At 35.1% G+C, this 22,356-nt stretch overlaps 1 protein-coding gene across 2 annotated transcripts in view; it reads left to right on the plus strand.

Moving 5' to 3' along the window:
• The window catches only part of LOC146526766 (uncharacterized), a 31,768-nt gene that overhangs the window by 5,592 nt on the left and 3,820 nt on the right, over positions 1-22,356 (plus strand). The window contains exons 2-5 of one of the 2 annotated variants that reach the window (XM_085206669.1): positions 7,514-7,680; positions 9,018-9,196; positions 11,574-13,588; positions 13,818-22,011. In XM_085206669.1, coding sequence (XP_085062795.1) covers positions 9,180-9,196; positions 11,574-13,588; positions 13,818-22,011 — 10,226 coding nt within the window. In that variant the 5' untranslated portion in view covers positions 7,514-7,680; positions 9,018-9,179. The remainder of the gene's footprint in view (positions 1-7,513; positions 7,681-9,017; positions 9,197-11,573; positions 13,589-13,817; positions 22,012-22,356) is intronic. The other variant, XM_085206670.1, reaches the window with a different exon arrangement.

A 22,356-nucleotide genomic window follows, 5' to 3' on the forward strand; every position in this document is an offset into this window, starting at 1 on the left:
GGACCCGGACGCGGCTACGCCTGCTTGAACTATAAGAATATTTTCGCGTCGGTCATACTATGCCGCCCGAAGGCTGGGTCATTTCGAATCAGTGACATCTACTTAATTATTTATTAGAATGCTATATAAAAGATAAAATGCTAAAAGTGACTATTATATTTATTTTCATAAGGATGAATATCAAAACGTCGCGGTAACGGTTGCGTAGCGACGCGACGATTGTTATTAACATGGCAGAATAAATTGCATGTCAAATTAGAAAGTACTTTAAAATATATTAGTTTATATGTGTAGTGTAATGTTATATAGCCTATAGCACTTCTGAAGAATGCAGCTTTCATACAAAACAAAAACAATGTAAATCGGACCAGTAGATCCAGAGATCTTAGCGTTCAAACAAACAAACAAACAAACTCTTCCGTATAATAGTATAGATTAATTATTTTTTTAGGCTTGTAAGGTAAGAGGAAATCAGTAAATGGTAAAAGGAAAAGAAAATTGATTACAATTTTTTTTGCCAGATTCAATCTGTATCCCGTACACAGCAGGTGGAGGGTAGGCAGAGGGTGCCCAGTGTTAAGACACTTTCGAGACATTCCGTTTTGAGTAGCGGAACTCAACTTTGGATTTTTACCTTGATGCCACAAACAATAATTAATTTCCCCGAGTGGGTATCGAACCGACAACCGTCGCGTGAGAGTGACTGTATCACTCTCTTGTGCCCGTGCCTCTCTGCTATTTGGCCTCTAGGGGCGAGTGTAATTATGTACATCATATAATTGAAACTGTTACTTATATCTGTTTTCTTTATTTTTATTTTATACTAGTGGGCGCGCGCAGCTTCGCCTCCTTATTTAGACCTTTAGGGGTGAATTCTAATAAACCATGAAACATGTGTTCAATGAAATATTTTTAAGAGACTCAATTTCAAATTTTATAAATATCGGTGGCCATTTAAAGATATTTCCATACAAACTTTCAACCCCTTATTTGCACCCTTAGGGAGAGAATTCTAGAAAACGATGAAACACGTGTTCAATTAAATACTTTTAAAAATCTAAATTTCAAATTTTATAAAAATCGGTGCCGATTTAAATTTTTTTCCATACAAACTTTGAACCCCTATTTCATCCCTTTAGGGTTAAAATTTTTCAAAATCCCTTCTTAGTGGATGTCCAGATTACGAAAGTAAACTTTTGTCCAAATTTCACGTTTCTACGCACAGCACATTTTAAAAAGTAGAAAATCGAATAATAGGAAAGAATAAGACTTACAAAAGAAAAATAATAACTCTGTAACTGTCATTGAATTTGGAGATAAAAAATAGTGAAGACCTCCTTTTTCAAAATGTCGATTAAAATAAAACAACTAGTGTCCAATATGTTATTACATTTATTATGGCTTAAAGGGTGAATTGTTATTTGTGTGTTTGTAAGATTTACTTAGTTGGTTCAAATCAAACCTAAAGGAGACTGAAACTTTTAGGCTCAAATGTAAAGAGTTGAGATGTGGTCTAAAAAATTTAACATTTTTTTTAATTTTTAGAATAGCAAATAATAATTAACTGACATACTAGTCAGTAAGTGGAGAAAAATGAAAAAAATAAGTTTTAGATCCTTAACCCATTAAATTCAATCATCAGTTCAGTTCTTTATTGAGCATGCCAGTTGAGCACTAAAAATTCATCATATTTTAAGGCAAGCTCAAAACACCATAAATAAAGAACTGAACTGAACTAATTATATTTTAAATGATTGATGTGACAGCTGATTAACAATGACATCGTGTCTAATGATTTTTGTATATTTTGCTTCAATATTGAGAAATTGTACTTGTTGAATTCTGAAACTGTAGAAGTTTTCACAGGCGGAGCCGGTGTATCAATTTTCTTTCTTACTACCTAGAAACCGACAGAGAAATCCTTTGGAACAAGCAACAACAACAACCTCATTTTTATCAAATCTCTAATAACTCAGCTCTCAGATTGCCAAAATTTATAGAATTTTCAGGGATTTTAGAATGATGAACCTAAATGTAAAAAATCATACTATTTATATCTCTTTACATTCTGTGCCCAAAAATGGAATCTTTTCAGTTTTCTTTTGACGAGCCTATGTACGTATACATATATACACAGACCTTTGAACTATGTGGTCAAGTACTTAAACCTGAAAATGAAATTTCTGCTAAGCACCTCGTGACTTGATGCAAAATGTTTAAAGGCAAGCGAGCACACCTCCTCGCCTGAAGAGATTTGAGAATTTTCAAGTTGTTGTGTATGGAATTTTACAACAGTTACTTGCTATTGTTGTAAAGTTTTTACAAATATCTTTTGTAAGTTTTTACAAATAACTTGTTTTTAATAGTTGCTGTGTTTTTTAATATATTTATTTATTTTAATGTATTTTTTAAATTTATTTGTACTATTAAGAACTGGCTTGGAAGTCACTGAATCATCAACAGTCAAATCTATTGTTGAAATATCATCTTCATAGGTGATGACTGGAGAAACCAGGGAATATTCAGTGTATTCTCAACCAGCTCTTAAAGTAGTTTCTGGGTTTAAGAGGCCTTTTGTTTTAAATGATTATTTTCTAATGTAAATATATATTCCTTGGCCTCATGCAATTGTGATTCGAGGTTATTGTTAAGCCTGAGAGTTTCCTCATATTCTTCTCTGCACTCGTCAAACCCATTTACTATTTTCTGCAGATTTTTATTTTTTCTAGTATTTCTGAGTATTCTAAGTAAATTTTTGAGAAATAATTTTTAAGATTTTTGTTTTTGTCCATAATCTAAATAAATTCTGGCTCTTTGTGTTCCCTTTCTTTCAGTAGTTGTTCGCACTGCATCTTATATGATTTTAGTTCGTGGAGCGTCAGCTGGAGCTGAACCTCTGCCTGAGCAGTACGAACAACCCGGTACCACGGGTCATCATTTTTATTTATATTATTTATGCAATAGTATGCTTAGTTTAAAAATGTTTATATACGTTAGAAAGTAAAGGGAATGCAATAAGTACGAAAGTATAATATTAAAAGTTAAAATGTAGTTCGTTACCTGCGCGATGAACACTTTAAACTCACAAATTTTAATGTACTGAATATGATACTAACAGTATAAATGTCTATATTAGACACAGCTTGGATACATGGCACTCCACTACTGTGCGGTTTCGTAGGAATGTCTTTCCACGCACCAGGGAACTGTGGAATGGTGTACCCGCGACAGTGTTTACAGGTTGTACCTTCAAAAAGCGAGTATCTCCATCTTGGCGGCCGGCGACGCACCTGTAGCTCCTCTGGTGTTACAGGTCTGAGGGGTCGTGGGTGGCGGTGATCACTTACCATCAGGTGACCCGAACGCTCGTTTGTCGTAAATAGTAGTATAGAAATGATTTGATTCACAAAAGACTAACACAAGTAACTCCGCTGACTTTGTACGAATCCGTTATTTTGCATAGCCACTTGTTGCTTCGCCCGTGATTGACAATCCGTTACTTCCTGTCTAAAAGAAAGCGAATAGTCTCCCTACGGGCAACTATCCACAATTATATTTTTTCCACAAGTATAGATAGTTATGTATAGTATGTTTGATTCTCTGGCTTTATATACGAATTTACACTTGTGACAGTTAAAATAAATAATGAATACTATTAAAGGTATATTATTAAAAGGAAAGGGATGAGGCTGCCATGGCACAGCGGCACAAGCTTGTGGGTAAAGTCAACCGGAATCGGAATAAAATATTTCAAAATGATGGCAACCTATTACGTATTCTGTAATAACAAAACTGAAAACCCAGTAGGTTCAGCTCCAATTTCTGTAACGTTTTTTTACTTTTGCCAGGTTTATTTTCAATTTGCCGGCTATCCTAGTTTCAAAGCTTTTTATTTATTTATGTATGTACGCGTCCTATGTCCTAGATTTTAGGATTTCTTTATTGGGGCTTTCTTTGAATTAGAAATATGATTTTATGAAATTTTGCATTATTGATGGCACAGCGAGCCAGCTTCCAGGATTCCGTAGGAACACAATTTCCCCATAAAGTGGGGTAAATTTCTTTTTTAAATGGCGATAATCTATTTTTCCAAGTAAGTATCGAACTCACACCGTCCCTTGAACAGTCGGATTTGAAATTTCTGAACCTATAGCAACTGGTTCAATTAAGCATATTTCAAAAAATAAATCAAACTATTTCAAAACAGTGTAAGAGTAATTTTTTTTTCAATATTTTGTAACATTTTATAAGTAACGTGCGCGTGTGTATTGATTAACTGTAGGTTAATAACCGCCACAGACTATAATAAAAAAAATCATATATTTTAAAACTACAAATTGTACAGGAACGAGAATATGTGAAAGAGCGGCTTAGTCAATTAATCGGTGACACGACGTTAATAGCAAACATAATGGATTGTTATGACGTTATAACAACAACAAAATCAAAAATCAAAAATTCGTCTCCTGTGTTTGCTTTTCACTTTGAAAAGCTTTAATTAATAATTTTCCACTCTGGAGAATCGATGAAAAGTAAAGAAAAGAGTCAAAAATTGGGCGGATCGTTAGTAACGGTGTGTCGTAGTACCAGCTACTTACGGAACGTCGTAGTGCAGGAACGTCGTAGTGCGCAAGTTTTCATTACGCTGTGAATTTTATATAGCATGCGTTCTTGAGAAGAGACTTATAGACAGACAGATAACATAAAAATGCTATAAAGATTGTGTTTTTTGTTTTTTGGGTTACTTTTTAGTATACCTTGCAAATATAATATAATAGTTCCACATCTAAATGACACTGGAGTTATTAGACAAATAAAATAAATGAAATTTTAATATTTGATGCATATGTGCCAAACTTTTACACACTTGTTGCTTAGCAACAATCGCATAATACGTACGCCCCATCTTTGTTTTTAACAAAATGAGCAATGGTAACAAAATAAAAGAATGATTTATACCGCTACTTTTATCGCTACTTTCGAAGTAACACTAAAATTAACGTTAAGATTTAACGCAAAATTAACCTTATTATAAGGTTATCATTCCGATAAGTTACCAAGTTTTGCTACCAAATTGTAACGATACTTAGGTATCTATATAAAATACCAGTGATTACCAGTTAACAAGCCCTATTCTAACCTAACCTAATTTGCATTTAAGAATCGTTAAGGACCATGATCCATTTATTTTACACAACTCCGGTGGAACAGCACGTACTCTACACAATATTCATATTATTTGATACATTGCCAATAACATACATAAACCACTACTTAAGCTACAAACACGATAGGAAATATGTGTAACAACTAAATACTGTAAAAACAAAGTAGGGTAGACACTGGTTCTCCACCTTAATGTTTATCTAAGATATTTTATCTTTTATGACATGTCCAAGTGAATGTTAAGCATTTTTATGGAATAAAGATATTTTGACTTTGACTTTGACTTTGACTTTGACTTTGACTTTGATATACTGCTTTCGATATTTGAATAGGTATATGAAACTCTTGCGACTGCGACTCTTGCTAAACGACTGACAGATAACCCACAGATGTAACTACTGGACTTAAAATAACGTCATATCCTATATCTTATAAAACAAAGTCGCTTTTTGTGTCTGTCTGAACTTTCTAACTCTTCTTCTTCTAAACCACCCAACGGATTTTCATGCGGTTTTCACCATTAGTTACAATATCAAAAAATCCTTGCTGCGAAACGGCTCGCCACTCGCACACGGTGGTTCAGTGGTAGAATGCTCGCCTGCCACGCGGGCGGCCCGGGTTCGATTCCCGGCCGATGCATTCTATTTAATTTTCCTCACAGGCAGCCACGTAGTGCTTGCTTTTCATCGGACAGAATACCCTCTTCAGCATTAACCACAAGCTCGAAAAAAAAGCCCGCCTGCCTCTATAGCAACGAAGATTTAGATGCGTTTGCACGTATTGGATAATTGGAGTTGAATGTATTATTTCAGCGCGATATGTTTGATTTCATATTTTTTATAGTAGTTATTAGTGGGTAGGTTTTTGCTTATAATTTCTTCCGTTTAAAAATAGTCATGTAACTATCTAAAAATAGTCATTTAAATATATTTTAATAAGTACTTGAAAAGATTAGTAGCACAGATATAAAATTACGGTACCTACTAAAAAATCCTTGCTGTGTAAAACAATTGGAAAATCCTTAGTGAAACTACGAAAATGCGGGTTGCATTAGGGTTTAATTAATTTTCACATTATCTTAAGTGCTTTGCAAACATACATTATATGAATAATCCAGAAGTTAAAGCGGGCGAAGCCGCAAAGGGGTCGCTAGTATTATATAGATTAGGTTAGTGAGTGTAGGTGACTGATAAGAAAGATGATCCGTTTTAATTTTTAAAGTCCATCCAAGCAAAGTTATCTATGTATATACCTATACAATAAATTCTATACATACAGCAGTAGCAGTCAAAGGTTTCCGAAAACTGGAAAAAATATATTTTAATCTACACATAAAATTCACTGAATTTATTCTTAGAAAGGCTTTAATTCTGGCATTGAGTTGATTGTTTGTAAGCAAAACCACAACATGTACAATAGATATCCCCAGCGACCTCTTAACACCCACCCTCTATCAAACCTCGGTGGGTACCTCGATGTCTTATTCCTGTATTCAAGTACAACTAGGGATTGATAATATCTCTCTCTGCATTTAATAGTCAACCAATGAAAAAAAAAATACCAACCAACTTTCACTAGTTGGAGAGGCACGTTAAGAAGAAGAAGAACGTTCATCTGTTGAATCTCTAAGAAAAATGAATATAAATTACAAATACATTTAAATATAGTGCACTGTATGGTGTTGCGATACGGTTGTGTTTTGCTTGGCGCATGTCCTAGATGTCCTACTCAATACGGCATATAAGGTAGGTGAAGGTAGGACCGGGCAGGGTGGTTATAGGTGGGACAGGCTAGATATAGATCCGCTCGTGCGCCCTAGGGCTCCCTTGGCCGGGCTCGGCCCTCCTCCCCCCAGTCCCAGTAGTCCCTTTGCAACGTTATATTAGCCCCTTTGCAACGTTATATTAGCTGCGACAGTCGTCTGTCAGCGTTCGCAAGCACAAGCAACAAGTCCTGTCGCGGCCGCCTTCGTCGATGCACCGAGCGCTGCCGACGCGGCATTTGACTTGACTTTGACAATTTCATCTTTTCGGACGTATTGCTACTTGAATTTGAAGAAAAGTTAAGTTTTTGTGTGCTTTTAAAATTTCTTTATAAAATCAATTCCAATTAATAATTTCAAATAATAAATGCTGTCAAATTATTTTGCGTGTTGATCACAATTGTGCTATAATTTTAAATTCTAACAAAAAATTAAAAAAAAATCCTAAAATACATACAACATATACAAAAACTCATTTTCGCTTAACACATACAAATAAAAAAATCTGTTGGCTTTCACCAAATTCTTTGAAGAGGAGAAAATTGGTAAAAACAAGACGATACTGAAGACGCAATAAAATTCCAGATAAAATTAGAGTACGGCCAGGGGCAGCGTCAACCTGGCTCTTGCGAGGAACTGCTGTAAACTCCTTGAAAGAAGTTGTTTGACCAGCGGCCGAAGCGGGGAGGAGCCACGTGTGGCCCTGTGTACAACCGGGGGCGGGCGCTCTGCGCCGCCCCGCGAATACATATGTAAGTATTACAAATGATTATTTATCTATTGTATCCTTATCAGGTCCGTGACGAGAGAAGAGAACGAGTGTTGGTGCAGTAGGCACTCGTCATATTTCAGTTTACTACAAAAGTATAAATTAAATTAAGGCTCTTGGCGATTTCATAAAATAGCTACAATACGTTTAGTGCCGACGCTGCGATTGTATTCCTACCGACTCTTACTCACTTTGTTGCTGACAAAGGTAATTCAGAGACGACTTAAATATCTTGTAACTCTTGTTATATCTTGTTTCTAGAACGGCACACGTGATGCGAACGTTTGTACCTGTTGCGTGAAGCTCGTCCTTGCCGATGTCTTTAACTTGAATTTTAGTTGACATTTTCCTATATCTAAGGATAACTGTCACTCGACTCTGGCGAATGTATTTTTCACGGTGCTCTTGCAACATCGCTACCTAATTATATCGAATTCCTCTTGTAAAACTTTCCGTAACTTTTCTCTGACTGTAACCCGAACTTTCGTTTTTGAGAAATGTTTCAACAAACCAAATACTCGCGTTAAAGCTATAAATTTTGTAGTAACATATTTTAGTGTATAAGCTTTTTATGTCATATAAAATAGATAACGTCTTTTCATTCGTTCTATTGTTAAAAAAACCATGCGATAGGAACATATAGGTACATAATATCTTTAAATCCAAGTGAAAGTAAATTATGTTCAATAAAGTAATATAAAGTCGTCTTCGTTCACGCGATCGGGCTTTCTTTATTAGGTGTAACAAAAAATTATAAGCAGTTAAAAAATCAATGTCGCAAAGAAAGAACGGGTGTAATTAAATTTTTAACTATCTTAAATTTTTCATAGGTATGAATCACTATTTCCCTATTTGTATTAAAAAACCGTTAGAAACATACAATTGATAGACAATGGACTCGCACAGTCGCTCAACTATTGGACAGGAACAACAGAAATGAACAATTTCTTTTTGTATACATCCGCGATCCGCGATGTTTACCAATGTCACCTGCATAATGAGGACCTATGCATCCACCAATGCAACATTCGGCGAGGCGAGGCGGGGCGGCCGGGGACTAGACGGCGTGGGGGCACCGCCCCGCTCCTTGCCTTTTATAATTTATCATTCTTTCCATAGGATTAAATTACATGTGGTGATAGATATTTAGGGTTTTGGGGTTATTGTAGTTTATAGTAAACTTTCCTAGTCAGCTTTGTTTGTGGCTCTCTATTTATTTTTATCCATTCCTTTGCCGGATTGTTTCTCATTTGCATGCTTTATTTTTATTTTTTTATTTTTTTGTTTTACTAAATGTTTTTTGTTTCTCTTCTCCTTTAGCGTTTTGACGAGGCTGTGCCTGTACGTTAATAGGTGAAATTTTGGTCCAGATACCTGCCAGATGGTTTATTGACGTTGGAACAAGGACATGATGTAACTATTTTCTTCAAGCTGGGCCTGTTACTATCAGACGATAGTTTAAATGACTTTTCACCCGACCATATGTTTTTGTTGCCGCCGTGAGTATAAATGTTTGTGTTGTAAGTAAGTGATATCATTACGGTCTACGGCTTGTAGGTATTGCAATACTTGTGTGTCCTAATATCCCGTCAGGTCGCGTGGTTTCCTTCATCACCATCAACACCATCACCATCAACACTCCATTTAGTCCCACTCAAAAACAGAATATAGGATGAATATAAATATAGCTATATACCTACCTATATGTAGGTAAACGCATGCTTTGACTTCATTCAAATGACGATAACTTTGTTTTATGAACCGACTTTCATGAAACAAACTTTAAATGTTATTATCTCTATATATAATAAAACAGTAAAAATATGTTGGCTGTACATATAATATTATTGACTGAAATGGATAGAGGGACACTGAAAAAGTATAATAGAAAGCATAAATATATTTTTTAATTTCTTGTCTGTCTGTCTGTATGTCCATACATACAGACAGACACGAAGATAAGCGTGACCATTCACGCTTATCTTATGTAAGTACTGAACCGATTTACTCGAAACTTTCACCAATTGTTTTTGTTTTAACTCAACATCTAAAGTTTGTTTCAAAGTCGGTTCATAAAAAAAAGTTATCGTCATTTGAATCAACTCAAGGCATTAGTTGGCCTTTGAAATGTGAGTATATAGCAATTTTTATCTATACTTATAATAAATATGTATTTGATTGTAATAAATCTGTATTTTTAACCGACTTTCAAAGCAAGGTGGAGGTTCTCATTTAAATATTTTCGATTCTATATTCGATTAATTATTTTGTATTCGATTTCGATATTTGATTATTCGATTCGATTTTTGTAATATGCAATCATTACAGCTATTTTACAAAGAATATTATAAATTCTTACCCAAATTAATAATTTAATATTTAAGACTGTTTCTGAACGAGTAAATTAAATTATTCATTGACATCAACATATTTGACTGTCAGTCAATTTCGTTTATTAAATGAATAATCATGTAGTTCAAGCGGGCGAAGCCACGGGAGCGCCGCTAGTTATATATAAGACTAGCGCGTAGCTGCGCCCGCTTATTTGCTCCCTTAGGTGTAAATTCTAATATACCATGAAACACGTGTTCAATGAAATATTTTAAAGAGACTACATTCCAATTTTATAAAATCGGTGGTGATCTAAAGATTTTCCCATACAGACTTTCAACCCCTTATTTACCAAACATGTGTTCAATGAAATGTTTTAAAGAGTACATTTTAAATTTTATAAAAATCGGTGGTGATTTTAAGATTTTCCATACAAACTTTCAACCTATATTTCACCCTTTTAGGGTTAAAATTTTTCAAAATTCCTTCTTAGTGGATGTCCAGATTACGAAAGTAAGTCATCCAATTTCACGTTTCTACCATCAGCGGTTAAGGCTGAAAAATTACGTTAAATAAGTCACAATAAGGCTTTTGTGACAAAGTCTAAAGATCTTCTTGCTTAGAAAACTCAATTTATGTTTATTTGACATCAACAAATTGATGCTTATGTTTCGAGCATATTCATTCTATGCGAAGGAACACATTTTGATCTCGATTGCATCGAATCCGTAATTCTTTTATGGGACAATGTGTACGCTTTTACAATAGGATCTAACTATCACGATTTTAAAAAATTGTGAAAAGACTTTTGTGTGTTAAAGGTTATTACCAAATTAATGATTTTATAAATGATCACACGCCTTGGGAATGAAATGCTCGCTCCAGTTTGTTTCAAAAAATAATTAAATATGTATTTGTTTAAAATTAATAAAAAATAATTCCTGTTGAGTTTCTTGCGCCGGTTCTTCTCAGGCACAACTTCTAACTTTTGTAAACTAAAAAGCTGGTGGTAAATTATTTGACGTTCAAAAAATAAAGCTTGTAACTTTTTATTTTGAACAAAAATATTTGAATTTCAACTTAATGGTTTTATTAATCACACAAATTGCCACTTTTGAGGATTTGAGAATCCACTCTTGTCACCGTTTGGTGTGTATTTTAGGACAAAGGTGTCTTTAGACCATACTTTTTTAATATGGATCTGGTCAAGCAGAGACTGTTTCTGGTGGTAGATATTGTGATATGATAACACATTAGCCTTTTCGAGGCACTGCGTGTTGAGGGGTGAAATTAAAGGCAGTGCTTTGTATTCTTACCAGAGCGAGGAAATGAAAAAAAAAATTAATTTTAGAGTGAATTTTTTTGTGAATTAAATATTTTATAAAATTTTAAAAATTAAATAATTGATTGAATTAAAAAAATAAATAATTGACAAAAAAAATATTGTATTTATCTACAGTAGTATTCATTTGTTATCACTTACTTACTGTAATATTTATTTGCAGAGGATTTAAATGTACCTTTATGGATGTTTATCATTTCTAGGGACTTGAAAAAACAGAAAAAGATGAGTGCGGGTGAAGATGAACCATCGTCTGGTTTAAACGGACGGCTGAGGCCACGCAAATCTAATATCCCTAGCCTTCAACCTGCTAAGATTACTCGTAAACTGGACGCGAAACCCTCTACTGAAAAACCCAAAAGATTTACCCCGTCCAAAGTTACCCCAAAAAAACCTGATGATCTCACTGAAAAGTCTGATGCACCCTCCCCCCAAATCCTTTGTCCCTACTGCGATAAGATATTTTATGCCAAACAAGGTGTTTCTAAACATATACGACGGATTCATTTCTCAATATCCAAACAAGATAATTCCATTAACTGCTTGTTTTGCAACCATATTGAAGATGATGGCAATGACATCATTCGACATATGGTTGACAACCATCCCAATCAATATTTTGCTTGCTATGACTGTCACACTAGGTTTCCATCAACAAGTGAACTGGCAGAACATAAGCTCAATGCGTGTGAACAGCAAAAATTACCATATCGTAACAAATTACGCCAAAACCCTATGAGGAAAAAAACGAAGGATCTAAATTTTAACGGGCGGGATTTTAATACTGACGATAAAAACTATTCACCCGGACACAGTTTTAATCGTATTGTTATTTCATGTGAGCTAAAACCATCACATCCTAATGATCCCTCTGATATAGAAGACAATATTACTACGAATTTAATATTACCGCCAAGTAAGAGTTCTAACAACGCAACAGTCATAGAAAAGAATGCAATGATAATTTTGGACGACTTACAATGGAACAAAAGGATACCTTCCAACTTTTCCTTCCACAATACAGATGCTGATCAGATTTTGTCAAGACTGGGAGTAGTTCACAGGTCACCTCGAACCGGGGAGTCCAATAGACGGGACTGGTACAAAAACATTGACGAAACAAATCAAAAGTTTGAGAAGTGTTTTGACACTAGCTTCTACTCCAAAGTTGCTAGCAATGTCCAAGAAAATTTAACAAAATTTCTTGACGGTACTTTCAACTTTAGCCCTGATCCAGAAAATACTATAAAAACACGGAAAGCTAAGAACAGCGTTGCTATTAATACTGTAGAGGGATTTCCAATTTTATTGACATGTGAACAGTTTAATAGAAATATTTTTGACTCTTACATGCCGAGGGCAATAGCACCTAAGCACAAATGGAAGTGGGATAATCTTGAGAGCCCTAAAGATTTAATAAGTCCCGAACAAATAAAGCGTGATTCTCACACAAATAATTGCATAATTACCTTAGTATCTAGTTTGGATATTTGGACACAGCTATGCATGCGGCAAAAATTTGAAGATAAGTTTAATATATCCACAATAGAAAAGAAGACTGAAAAGCAGACTATCATTGGGAAAGAATTAAAAGAAATTTTGGAAAGCCGAGAACTGCCTACGTCAGCTTCACAGATTATAAAATATAGGGAAACACCTGTTAAAGCGAGAAGAGACAGCTTGGATTTTCCTGCATCCTTGGGCCTGGTTCCAACGAAACCTAATCATGACTTGAAGCCTGCAGTGCTCAGTGGTGAATGGGTCCGTCCTCGTTGCTATGTATGCTGTGCGTGTGGAGCTCAAACGCGTGATTCAAGGGGATTATCTTCTCATGTTTCAAACCATCATCCAAACGCGCAGATTCAACATTATGAAATTGTAGGAGAAGTCCTGTTAAATTCTGACATTCTCAAACATTTATATGTTCCACCTAGTCAGATTAACAACAGAACACGGCCTCTTCGAGGATTTAGAGAATGTACGAAATGTCGACAGTCCGTAACCTTAGAGGACTTACACCAACATATGTTAGATTGTGCAGGAGATACTCCCACAGTGCGTAGAAAATGTAGATATCGACCATTTGGAATGAGAAAGAGACGTCCTCGACTACCCGACAATACCATACGTAAAAAAATACGCAAGGACATAAGATCTCGTCATAATAGAAAAAATCATATGAGGCCTAGACCAAAAATTAGATCAGAAGTAGGTGATGGTAAGTTTATTCATATTTTTTAAAAATTGTTACATTATTCAAACTTTATATTATATAATACAATACTTCCAAATTGATGACTATTCTTTACTATTTATAAAACATTTTTTTTTCAGATGAAACTATATTATGTTATACGATGATTATGAAAAGTTTTATTATGTAATATAATACTTCTAAATTGATTATCACGTTAGACTATTTAATAACTATAAATATTTCTTTTCAGCTGAAACTATACGTAAAATGCTGGCAGATTTGCCGGCCAAACGTCATCGGGTTATGGTGAATCCTTTGAATCCCATTTTGCGCCCTCGAAGAAAACTAAATAAGCAAAGAAGTAAAATTGTAATGAAGAAAAGAATGATAGAAGAAGCGAAACGGAAGGTGCAACTTGGTGAAACCTTGCATGACGTCGATGACGACCATAAAAAACCTCCTGATCAAAACGATCATAAAATTTTAAAAACTACTGTCAAATGTGTGGCCTCTAAGATCTTACGCCATAAGGACTCTTTTAACAAGAAAGCTACTGTAAGAAGATCACGAAGAAAAGTAATTCCTAATAAAGAACTGAAAACAGTCAACGATCAGCATGCGCCTTCTGATGCTGAAGGTAATATACAAAGTCAGCAGTCATCTAAAGACTATAATGATTCAGAAAGAATTAATATCAACGAAGATTCCCACAACAAAAGAGAACACGGTAATACTAACAATGGATCAAGTAATAGAGGTAATGAACAATCTGGCAATAGTGGCCAGAGTAATAATTCAGAGCAGGGTAATAACAATCCTTCTAAACCTTCGCAGAATGTGCCACTAAAACATTCAATCGCTCGTTTAACGGCCTGTCCTGATACACAGGACAGGTCTGTCCAATTTCATCGGACATTCTTAGTACAACAAGAGTGTAACGATGAAAGAACACAACGCATGCCATCTGAAGAGAGAATGCTTTTTGAGAACGAAGCGATTGTTACTAAGTTAGATAAACCTCCTTTGCATTTTAGTCACCAAGAAATAATGGAATCGCAATTGTTCCAAAGGAATAGACTTACAAATAAACGTAAAGGATTAAATGACTGCATAGCTATGCTGCGAAATAAATTAGTGGAACCAAATATGCCACCTTCACAGGGATACTCATCAATCCAATGCAGATCTGATCAACCCATAGAGTCTGAACCGGTGATCGAGCGCAGACATTCCACAACAGATTCAAACATTGAGACTGCTCAGACATCGGTGCAAATGCAATACCCAACTAAAACTGCAACTGTAGATGATACGCCACAAAACTATGACTCTACTAGAGTCACTCGAAGATCTCAAAGTGCCCGACGAGAGCAACCTCAGGGAGATAAATATATAGACATTCAAGCAAACAATGAATTCTTGCAATGGAGATTGTATTATGAAAATCAAGTATATGCTGCGCAACAAAGCAGTGAGCACTATACGAATTCTCGACAAGAAACAACTCGTCGAAGACCAATTGTCACCCCTGAGCATTTCCTATTGCAACATTCAATGAGTATGGAGATGTTGGCAGCGAAGGGCTTGCCGGCTCACTTTCCTGAATATCATTATCCTCCTCCTAAACCAATGCCGCCTCAAAGGTCTACAAGAAGAAGCCGAGAAACTAGAGCGAAAAGTAAACCAAAAGTTGCCAAAGAAGCACCATCACGCGATTTAAGTTTAGTGAATGTTGCAAGGCCAAGGAGAAATACTCGCCGTGGCAAAGTTGAAACTGTTGCGGCTCCAGCTCCTACTGTAAACAGAAGATCTAGTGAGAAACAAGTCGAACATGCTCAAGTTGTCAGTAATTTAATTACGCCTGAAAGTATGCCTCTTGTATATCCACAATTAGCAATGCCAGATAATCGGATAAGCGTTATGGAGAATCAAATGTTAATTACAAACAACTATCCAGTTGAGCCAACCTATCAGAAAACTCATATATATCCAAACGCCCCAATAGTTGCATCTACAAGCGCACCTATAATTGCACCTACAAGCTCTACTATAATTATAACTACAAGCGCACCTATGATTGCATCTACAAGCGCACCTATAGTTGTAGCTACAAACGCACCTATAATTGCACCTACAAGTGCATCTATAATTACATCTACAAGCGCACCCATAATTGCACCTACAACCGCATCTATAATTGCCTCTACAAGCGCACCTATAATATACACGACGAATGAACCCGATATCCGGCAGCTTCAGTATAATATGCCTCTTGAACCCATATTAACAACACCGTTAGATTTGTCGCATAAAATTCCAAGTCCTAGTGAAAAAGAAGTACAATATATCGAAGAGCCACAATACCATAGTGCTGTCGCCTATGACAACTATGAAACTTTAGATCTATCCAATAGAGGTTCTAATCGATTACAAGAAAAACAAGAACAAATTAGTTCCGAAGAAGTTGTGGATTTACGAGTTAATTATTCTTCACATCAACCTCAACCGTCAAGTTATCCACAAATGCCTACAGAAAGTGAAAGTAGTAGAGTTGAACATAACATCCATGATATGTCAATAGCGCAATGCAGATCGCAAGATGAACATTACCCTACCGACTTATCTGTAAAAGGAAATTATGATACATTACAATCATACGAAAAGCGCAGAATGCATGAAAACTGCTCAGAAATTAATGTCGTTCAAGATTTATCACATCCTATGATGCAAGTGCAACATATGTGTCATACAGGCATGCCAAGTCGTGGACTTATTGGTGAAGGACCAACAGATTTATCAAGTAGAAGTATTGAATCCCATTCAAATACTTTAGCATTATGTATGCCAGAACAACAACCACTGAATTTAAATATATGCACAAATAATACTGAGTCTAACAGAGAAGACTTTCCATCTGACTTATCATCAAGAAGTAATGAAAGAAGGCATCGGATTTATGTAGACTCACAAAGAACTGAATATTATGAAGAAATCCTTGTTGATAGTGAAAGAGGTCCTATACAACATGTTGAACCGCAACTATCCATTAACCGTATGGATACGGAATCAATGATTAATGTTCATTTTGCCTCACCACCAAGATCAAATTGTACCTTATCAAGATCTATTATGACATATGAACCTCAAAATGATGTTGACTCGGGCGAAGATATAACTACTTCGAATCTTATATCACCGAAAAGCGCTAGGGCAACATGTGCTTTAGTGACTTGTAATGAAATGGTATATAGACATTCTGAAATGCCATTAAGCTTGGCGATTAATTCAGTTCCAGAACCTCGTGCTGGTAGCTCTCTTCAGTGTGACACAGCAGCAGCGTCAGGTTATGATCACAGACAGCTGGCTTATACAATGACGAATGTGGCTCAGTATAACTCAGTTGAAACTCCAAACATGAATATCGATGTAGATGGAAATAATCCGGCTACACCTCTTACAATTGATGTAGTAAACATCGAATCAGTTGAACCGCCTCCGTGTAATTTGTCACCAGTAATGAATGAATCATGTGATAATGACATTATAGTACAAGACGAAGAATATGTTTATACTGCAGATAAACCCTTGCCATTCAGAGAGAGCCCAGTTCCGTGCACTGAACAACCACTTGAGTGTGGTAAGAGACTTGTAGAGGGTGCTAAGGAGGATAGCAGTAAATTAACTAGTATGGATCAAGATCCTGAAACTGCGAGAAAAATAGCCATGTTGCCCAAAGAGCTCGTAGAGATATTGGGGACTATGCCTGTTGATCATCGTAACCAACTTTTGAATGTTTTGCCACAGTATGTTTCAACTTCAACGTCTCCTGTGTCACCCAATAATAAGCCTAATGATAAAACAAACTCTAGCTGTTCTCCAAATAATAATTCATGTCCAGAATTAAAAACCGTTGTAAAAAAAGACCAAGTTATTGAAATTACAACAGATGATAGGTGTTCTTCGTTCAATAATAAAATGGCGACGTCTCCGACAACAGTATCTAGCTCAATACTTCTCACGCCACCAACACCGCAGCTTTCTGAACGCCATTTAAATCAATTACAAGAAAGCACTGAGTTAATGTCATCAAAATATCAAACTAATTCACGGGGATCTACTGAGGATAGACCCTTGAGAAATATTGACCCGGATAATACTAAAATGTTATCAGATTTGTCATCAATTAATACAGTATCAAAAATGGATGAAATCGATACAAAGGAACGTATAATCGATTTAACTATTGATGAATGCTCAACAGAAGAGTCTGAGTTATATTATAATCCCGATCATGTAATAAGTTCTATTCCGCTACCACCTACTCCGAAACCTAGTGCACAAAAAAGTAACAATGATAAAACTGCAAGCTTAAGGGCAGTTCGAATCAAAGCACCTTCTGAACGACATCGTTCAGTGTTATCCGAAAACATATCTTTTAAAAATCTTTCTGAAAACATGTTAAACAAACCTGATGAAGAACTTAAAATTAGAAGTTCAGACGATACTAATCCTATGGCTATTCAGCAAGCAGAAATTAGTAGTACTCAACATAGAACACATGTGGTAACATCTCCAGTTTCATCATCAGCAGATCCACCTATTAAAGATGATAATTTTTCTAGTAAAGAGCATGAAGAAAATAATACAAAAGAAAAATCTGACATTGACAATAAACATACATCAGAAAAACAAAATATAGTTACTTCTTCATTCACAAAAGATCCAAGCTGTGACTCAAAAAATATATCAATTGTGACTAAAGCTATATCACCCAAATGTTTAATAGATTTAGTGGATGTGTCGTCTTCAAAGAAAACTGACATTGACACAAATATTCCCACAGAATGTACCGACACCATCAAAGTAAATGTAGCTAAAACTCACGTGTCTGATAAAAACAATCAAGATAATATTTTAAACGAAGATGAAGATTCTGAAGATGACGTGACTTTAGCATCGATAGTTAAAAAGAAAATCCAAGAATATAGTAAATTTTCTGAAGATAATCATATTAATATCAATAAAAAGAAAAGGAAAAGTAAGAAATCAAAGAAAACAGCACAAATAATAACTGAAACTTCACTGTGTCAGGTTGAAAATCAGCCTAAGTTAAAACATAGTAAATCATTAGCAGATGAAACAAATGCATCAACAGATCCACCCGAATCCGATTCAAAAAACAAAGATGTTGAAATAACTGAAGATAGTGATCGTGAAAAGGCAGTTGTTTCCAAAAAGAAAAATAAGAAAAGTTGCCGAACGAATAAGCTTTTAACAGCTAAATTTATTAAAGAACAAAATCAACTTTATCAGAGCATTGCTCAAAATGAAGTTGATAAAGAAAACACAGTATCGTCTGATGTTGTAAATAATGTTGAAGCTATTGAAGAACCAATTAAATCAAAATCTCCTGAAATAGATACCAATGAACCTATAGTATCGAATAAACATGCAATCAGTGATAAAGATAAATCTATAAAAAAGATTAACATAAGATTAGAGCATTCTAACGACTACAATTTGTCCAGAAATACAGCAAAAGATAAAAATTCTGAATCGGCAAATGCTAATGACAGCGAGGAAGACCTTGACAGGGGGGTTTCAAGTAGCAGTAAAATATCTGTTGATGCTCCTAATATAACATGTAACTCCTCTGTAGCTGTTTATAAAGAAATGTATATTTTAGATAATGAACAGAAAGAATCAAAAAGCGAACAGAAATTAAATAATAATAAACTTAATGATGATTCTATCGTAAAAAAGATCATAAACGTGACTCATATCAATGTTCAGGAAATCACAGATAAGTTTACGGAAGTTCTAACTCGTTCAGCGAAACCAATAGTATCAAAAATTGTAACTTTGAAAGATACACCAAAAAGTGTTACATATGAAGAAATACCAAAAAATGTAACAATGAAGGAGATACCAAAAAGTGTAACAATGAAAGAAAATAAGCAAATTCCTATTGACATTAGTATAACCAAGAGAGAAGACAATACTGCTAAAGAAGATTCAAATACAACACCTTTGAGACGCAGTCGACGAGGGAAATCGTTATTTATTGATAGTACCACAAATGATGGTACCCATATAGAAAATATTATTGAACATAAGGCCCCATTGACGAAAAAGCAATTAATTTTTTCCAAGCTTCTTTTAGATGAGGAAAATCATAATAAAACTGTTAAAGGTGACGATGAAGAAAAACTGACAGAATTAAATTCACTGGTTACACAAAAAAAATCTGTACTGATAAGTGACAGTGAAATCGATAAAGAACTTACAAATGAACATAAAAAGACAAACAAACGCAAAAAATCTCCACATATAAAAAGAAAATGTAAAAAAAAGAAATCATTCGAAAATATTGAATCACTTGATGATACTGATTTAGACATATCGGCGAAAACTTCGACAGAATCAAGCAAAGAGCTATCACCTACCGTGCAAGCCGGTATCATAGTACTAACACCCATTATGTCTAATCAAAACCTGGATCACGAGGATGAGAAAAATCCTGTTCAGAAGCCAGCCTCGAGTGAAAAGCGCAAATCGAGTTCTCCAGTCAAATTTGATTCTTTACTGCCGAGCTTAAAACCTAAGAAATCTAAGCCGAATGAGGAAGTAAGCAGCACTCAACCATCTACACTAACCGAGAAGGTCACAGTGTCTCTGGAAGAAGTAACATCAGAAAATAAGGGTGGTGTTACTGCTGTTGTTGTCTCTCGTAATACTACATGTTATAATAAGCCTGCAGCAAAACGGGTGCGATCAAAATCTGTTGTAGTTAAGTCGTCTGGTGCAGATTTATATGACCCTTATGATATAGATTTGGAAGATATGGCCGAAAAAACTGAACCATTTGTAAGGAGAGAAATACCGTCAAATATAGAATTTAATTCATTTAAATCTTCAATAATAGCTAAAACCAGAAAATTAACTCAAACCGCTCCTTCTGCCATAATAGACATTTCTCCAACTGAACATATAGATGGTGCACTATCTACTACAAATTCTGTTGAAAAGAATAATGTTTCTAAAGATAATGTATCTTCCACTGATTACGGTGATATATCTGTTAGCAGTACAAAAGATAGTAGTAGCGATTCTGACGAATCTTCAAAGAGTGATGTTCCATTGAAGAAGTATATAGAAGAAAAGGAAAGGAAACTTTTGAAGGAAGAATCGACTAAAGTTAAACGTCTTCAGGAGTCTGTAAATTGTACATTAGACGATACAAATGAGGAGAAAACAATATGTGATAAATTGAAGCCTCGTAAAAAGAACAAGCGAGCTCTCTCTACACACAATAAAGATGCAAAACAATCAAAAGAGGGTACTGAAGAAGAGCTTCGTTCAGAACAATTTATGGAAAGTTTTGGATTCTTTTCTGAAAGAAAACCTAGAAAGTCTAATTTACTGGCAACTAAAAAAATCTCTGAGACTTTCCACATAATAGCCAATGAGAGTGACGATGTTTACTTTCCTTCCAAAGAAAAACATTCAAAAAAGATCAGTGACAGTAAAAAAGAAGAAGAAATGAAACCTCCAACCTCCATGGTGAAGAAATCTGCGAAAAGAGGTAGAAAAAAGAAAGTTGAACCACCACAACCTGCATTTTGCAATATCTGTAAAAAAGCTTTTCGACGATTCGATAACTACTCACGACATCAGATGTCATTGATTCATATCTCTAGGCTAGCGGAAGTGGAATTGAAAGTGAAAACTACGCAAATTGAGGAAGAACCAAACTATTTACTTGTTTATAAGCGCCAGTTGGATCGTTTAAAAATACTCCAGAATAAAATAGCAAAAAGAAAGAAAAATTGTATATCCACCGCCGATATTATACTACCAACTTTAGAAGAAATCTTGGCAGACGTTAAACGAACTATCCGGGAACAACAGCTCTCACGAAGAGGTCTCAGTCGTGATCAAGCACTTTTTATAGATTGTTGTGAAATGTTAAAAGAATCACACAAAAATGATCATCAACTACCTACAAAACGTAAATGCAATAGTTTTAATTGTGCGGCAGCATGCCAAGAAGAGCTGATGTTACTGGAAAGAAGCATTAGCGATGATAAGTGTGATATCAAATGTCTCGATGTAGATCCGATTACAGCAAAGAATATTTTGGAAAGTGAAGAAGTACGCAATTTGGAAAATGATTTGATATCAAACTTAAAAGAAGCTAATGGTCTGAAGGGACCTTTAATTAATGTACGCTTAAAATCATCTGACACATATAACTCGGTCGATGAAGAGACAATAAATCAAACCAAATCTAAGCGCCAAATAGAGGTTAAAGAAAAAATGTATCCAGACGTAGTGGAAAACATAGATATGTTTGAAGATAAATTTGACAAAATAAAAAGAAAATGTCGGTCTCAAGCTGCAGCCGCTAAGATAATTCAATCACAAACAGAAAGCAATGTCAGGTAATGTTTCACATTGTTTGCATTAAATCTTTTATTGATATTATCTATATATATAAAAGGACTTGTCCTCACTGACTGAGGTAAGACGCACGCACAGCTGTAACCGCTGATGGTAGAAACGTGGAATTTGGACAGATGTTTACTTTCGTAATCTGGACATCCACTAAGAAGGGATTTTGAAAAATTTTAACCCTAAAGGGGTGAAATAGGGTTTGAAAGTTTGTATGGAAAAAAAATTAAATATGCACCGATTTTTATAAAATTGTAAATTCAGACTCTTAAAAATATTTAATTGAACACGTGTTTCCCGGTTTTTTAGAATTTACCCCCTAAGGGTGCCAAAAA

This window comes from Heliconius melpomene, chromosome 21 (genome assembly GCF_056956725.1).
Source record: "Heliconius melpomene rosina isolate 202511_hmr_F chromosome 21, ASM5695672v1, whole genome shotgun sequence".
Lineage (NCBI taxonomy): Eukaryota > Metazoa > Arthropoda > Insecta > Lepidoptera > Nymphalidae > Heliconius > Heliconius melpomene.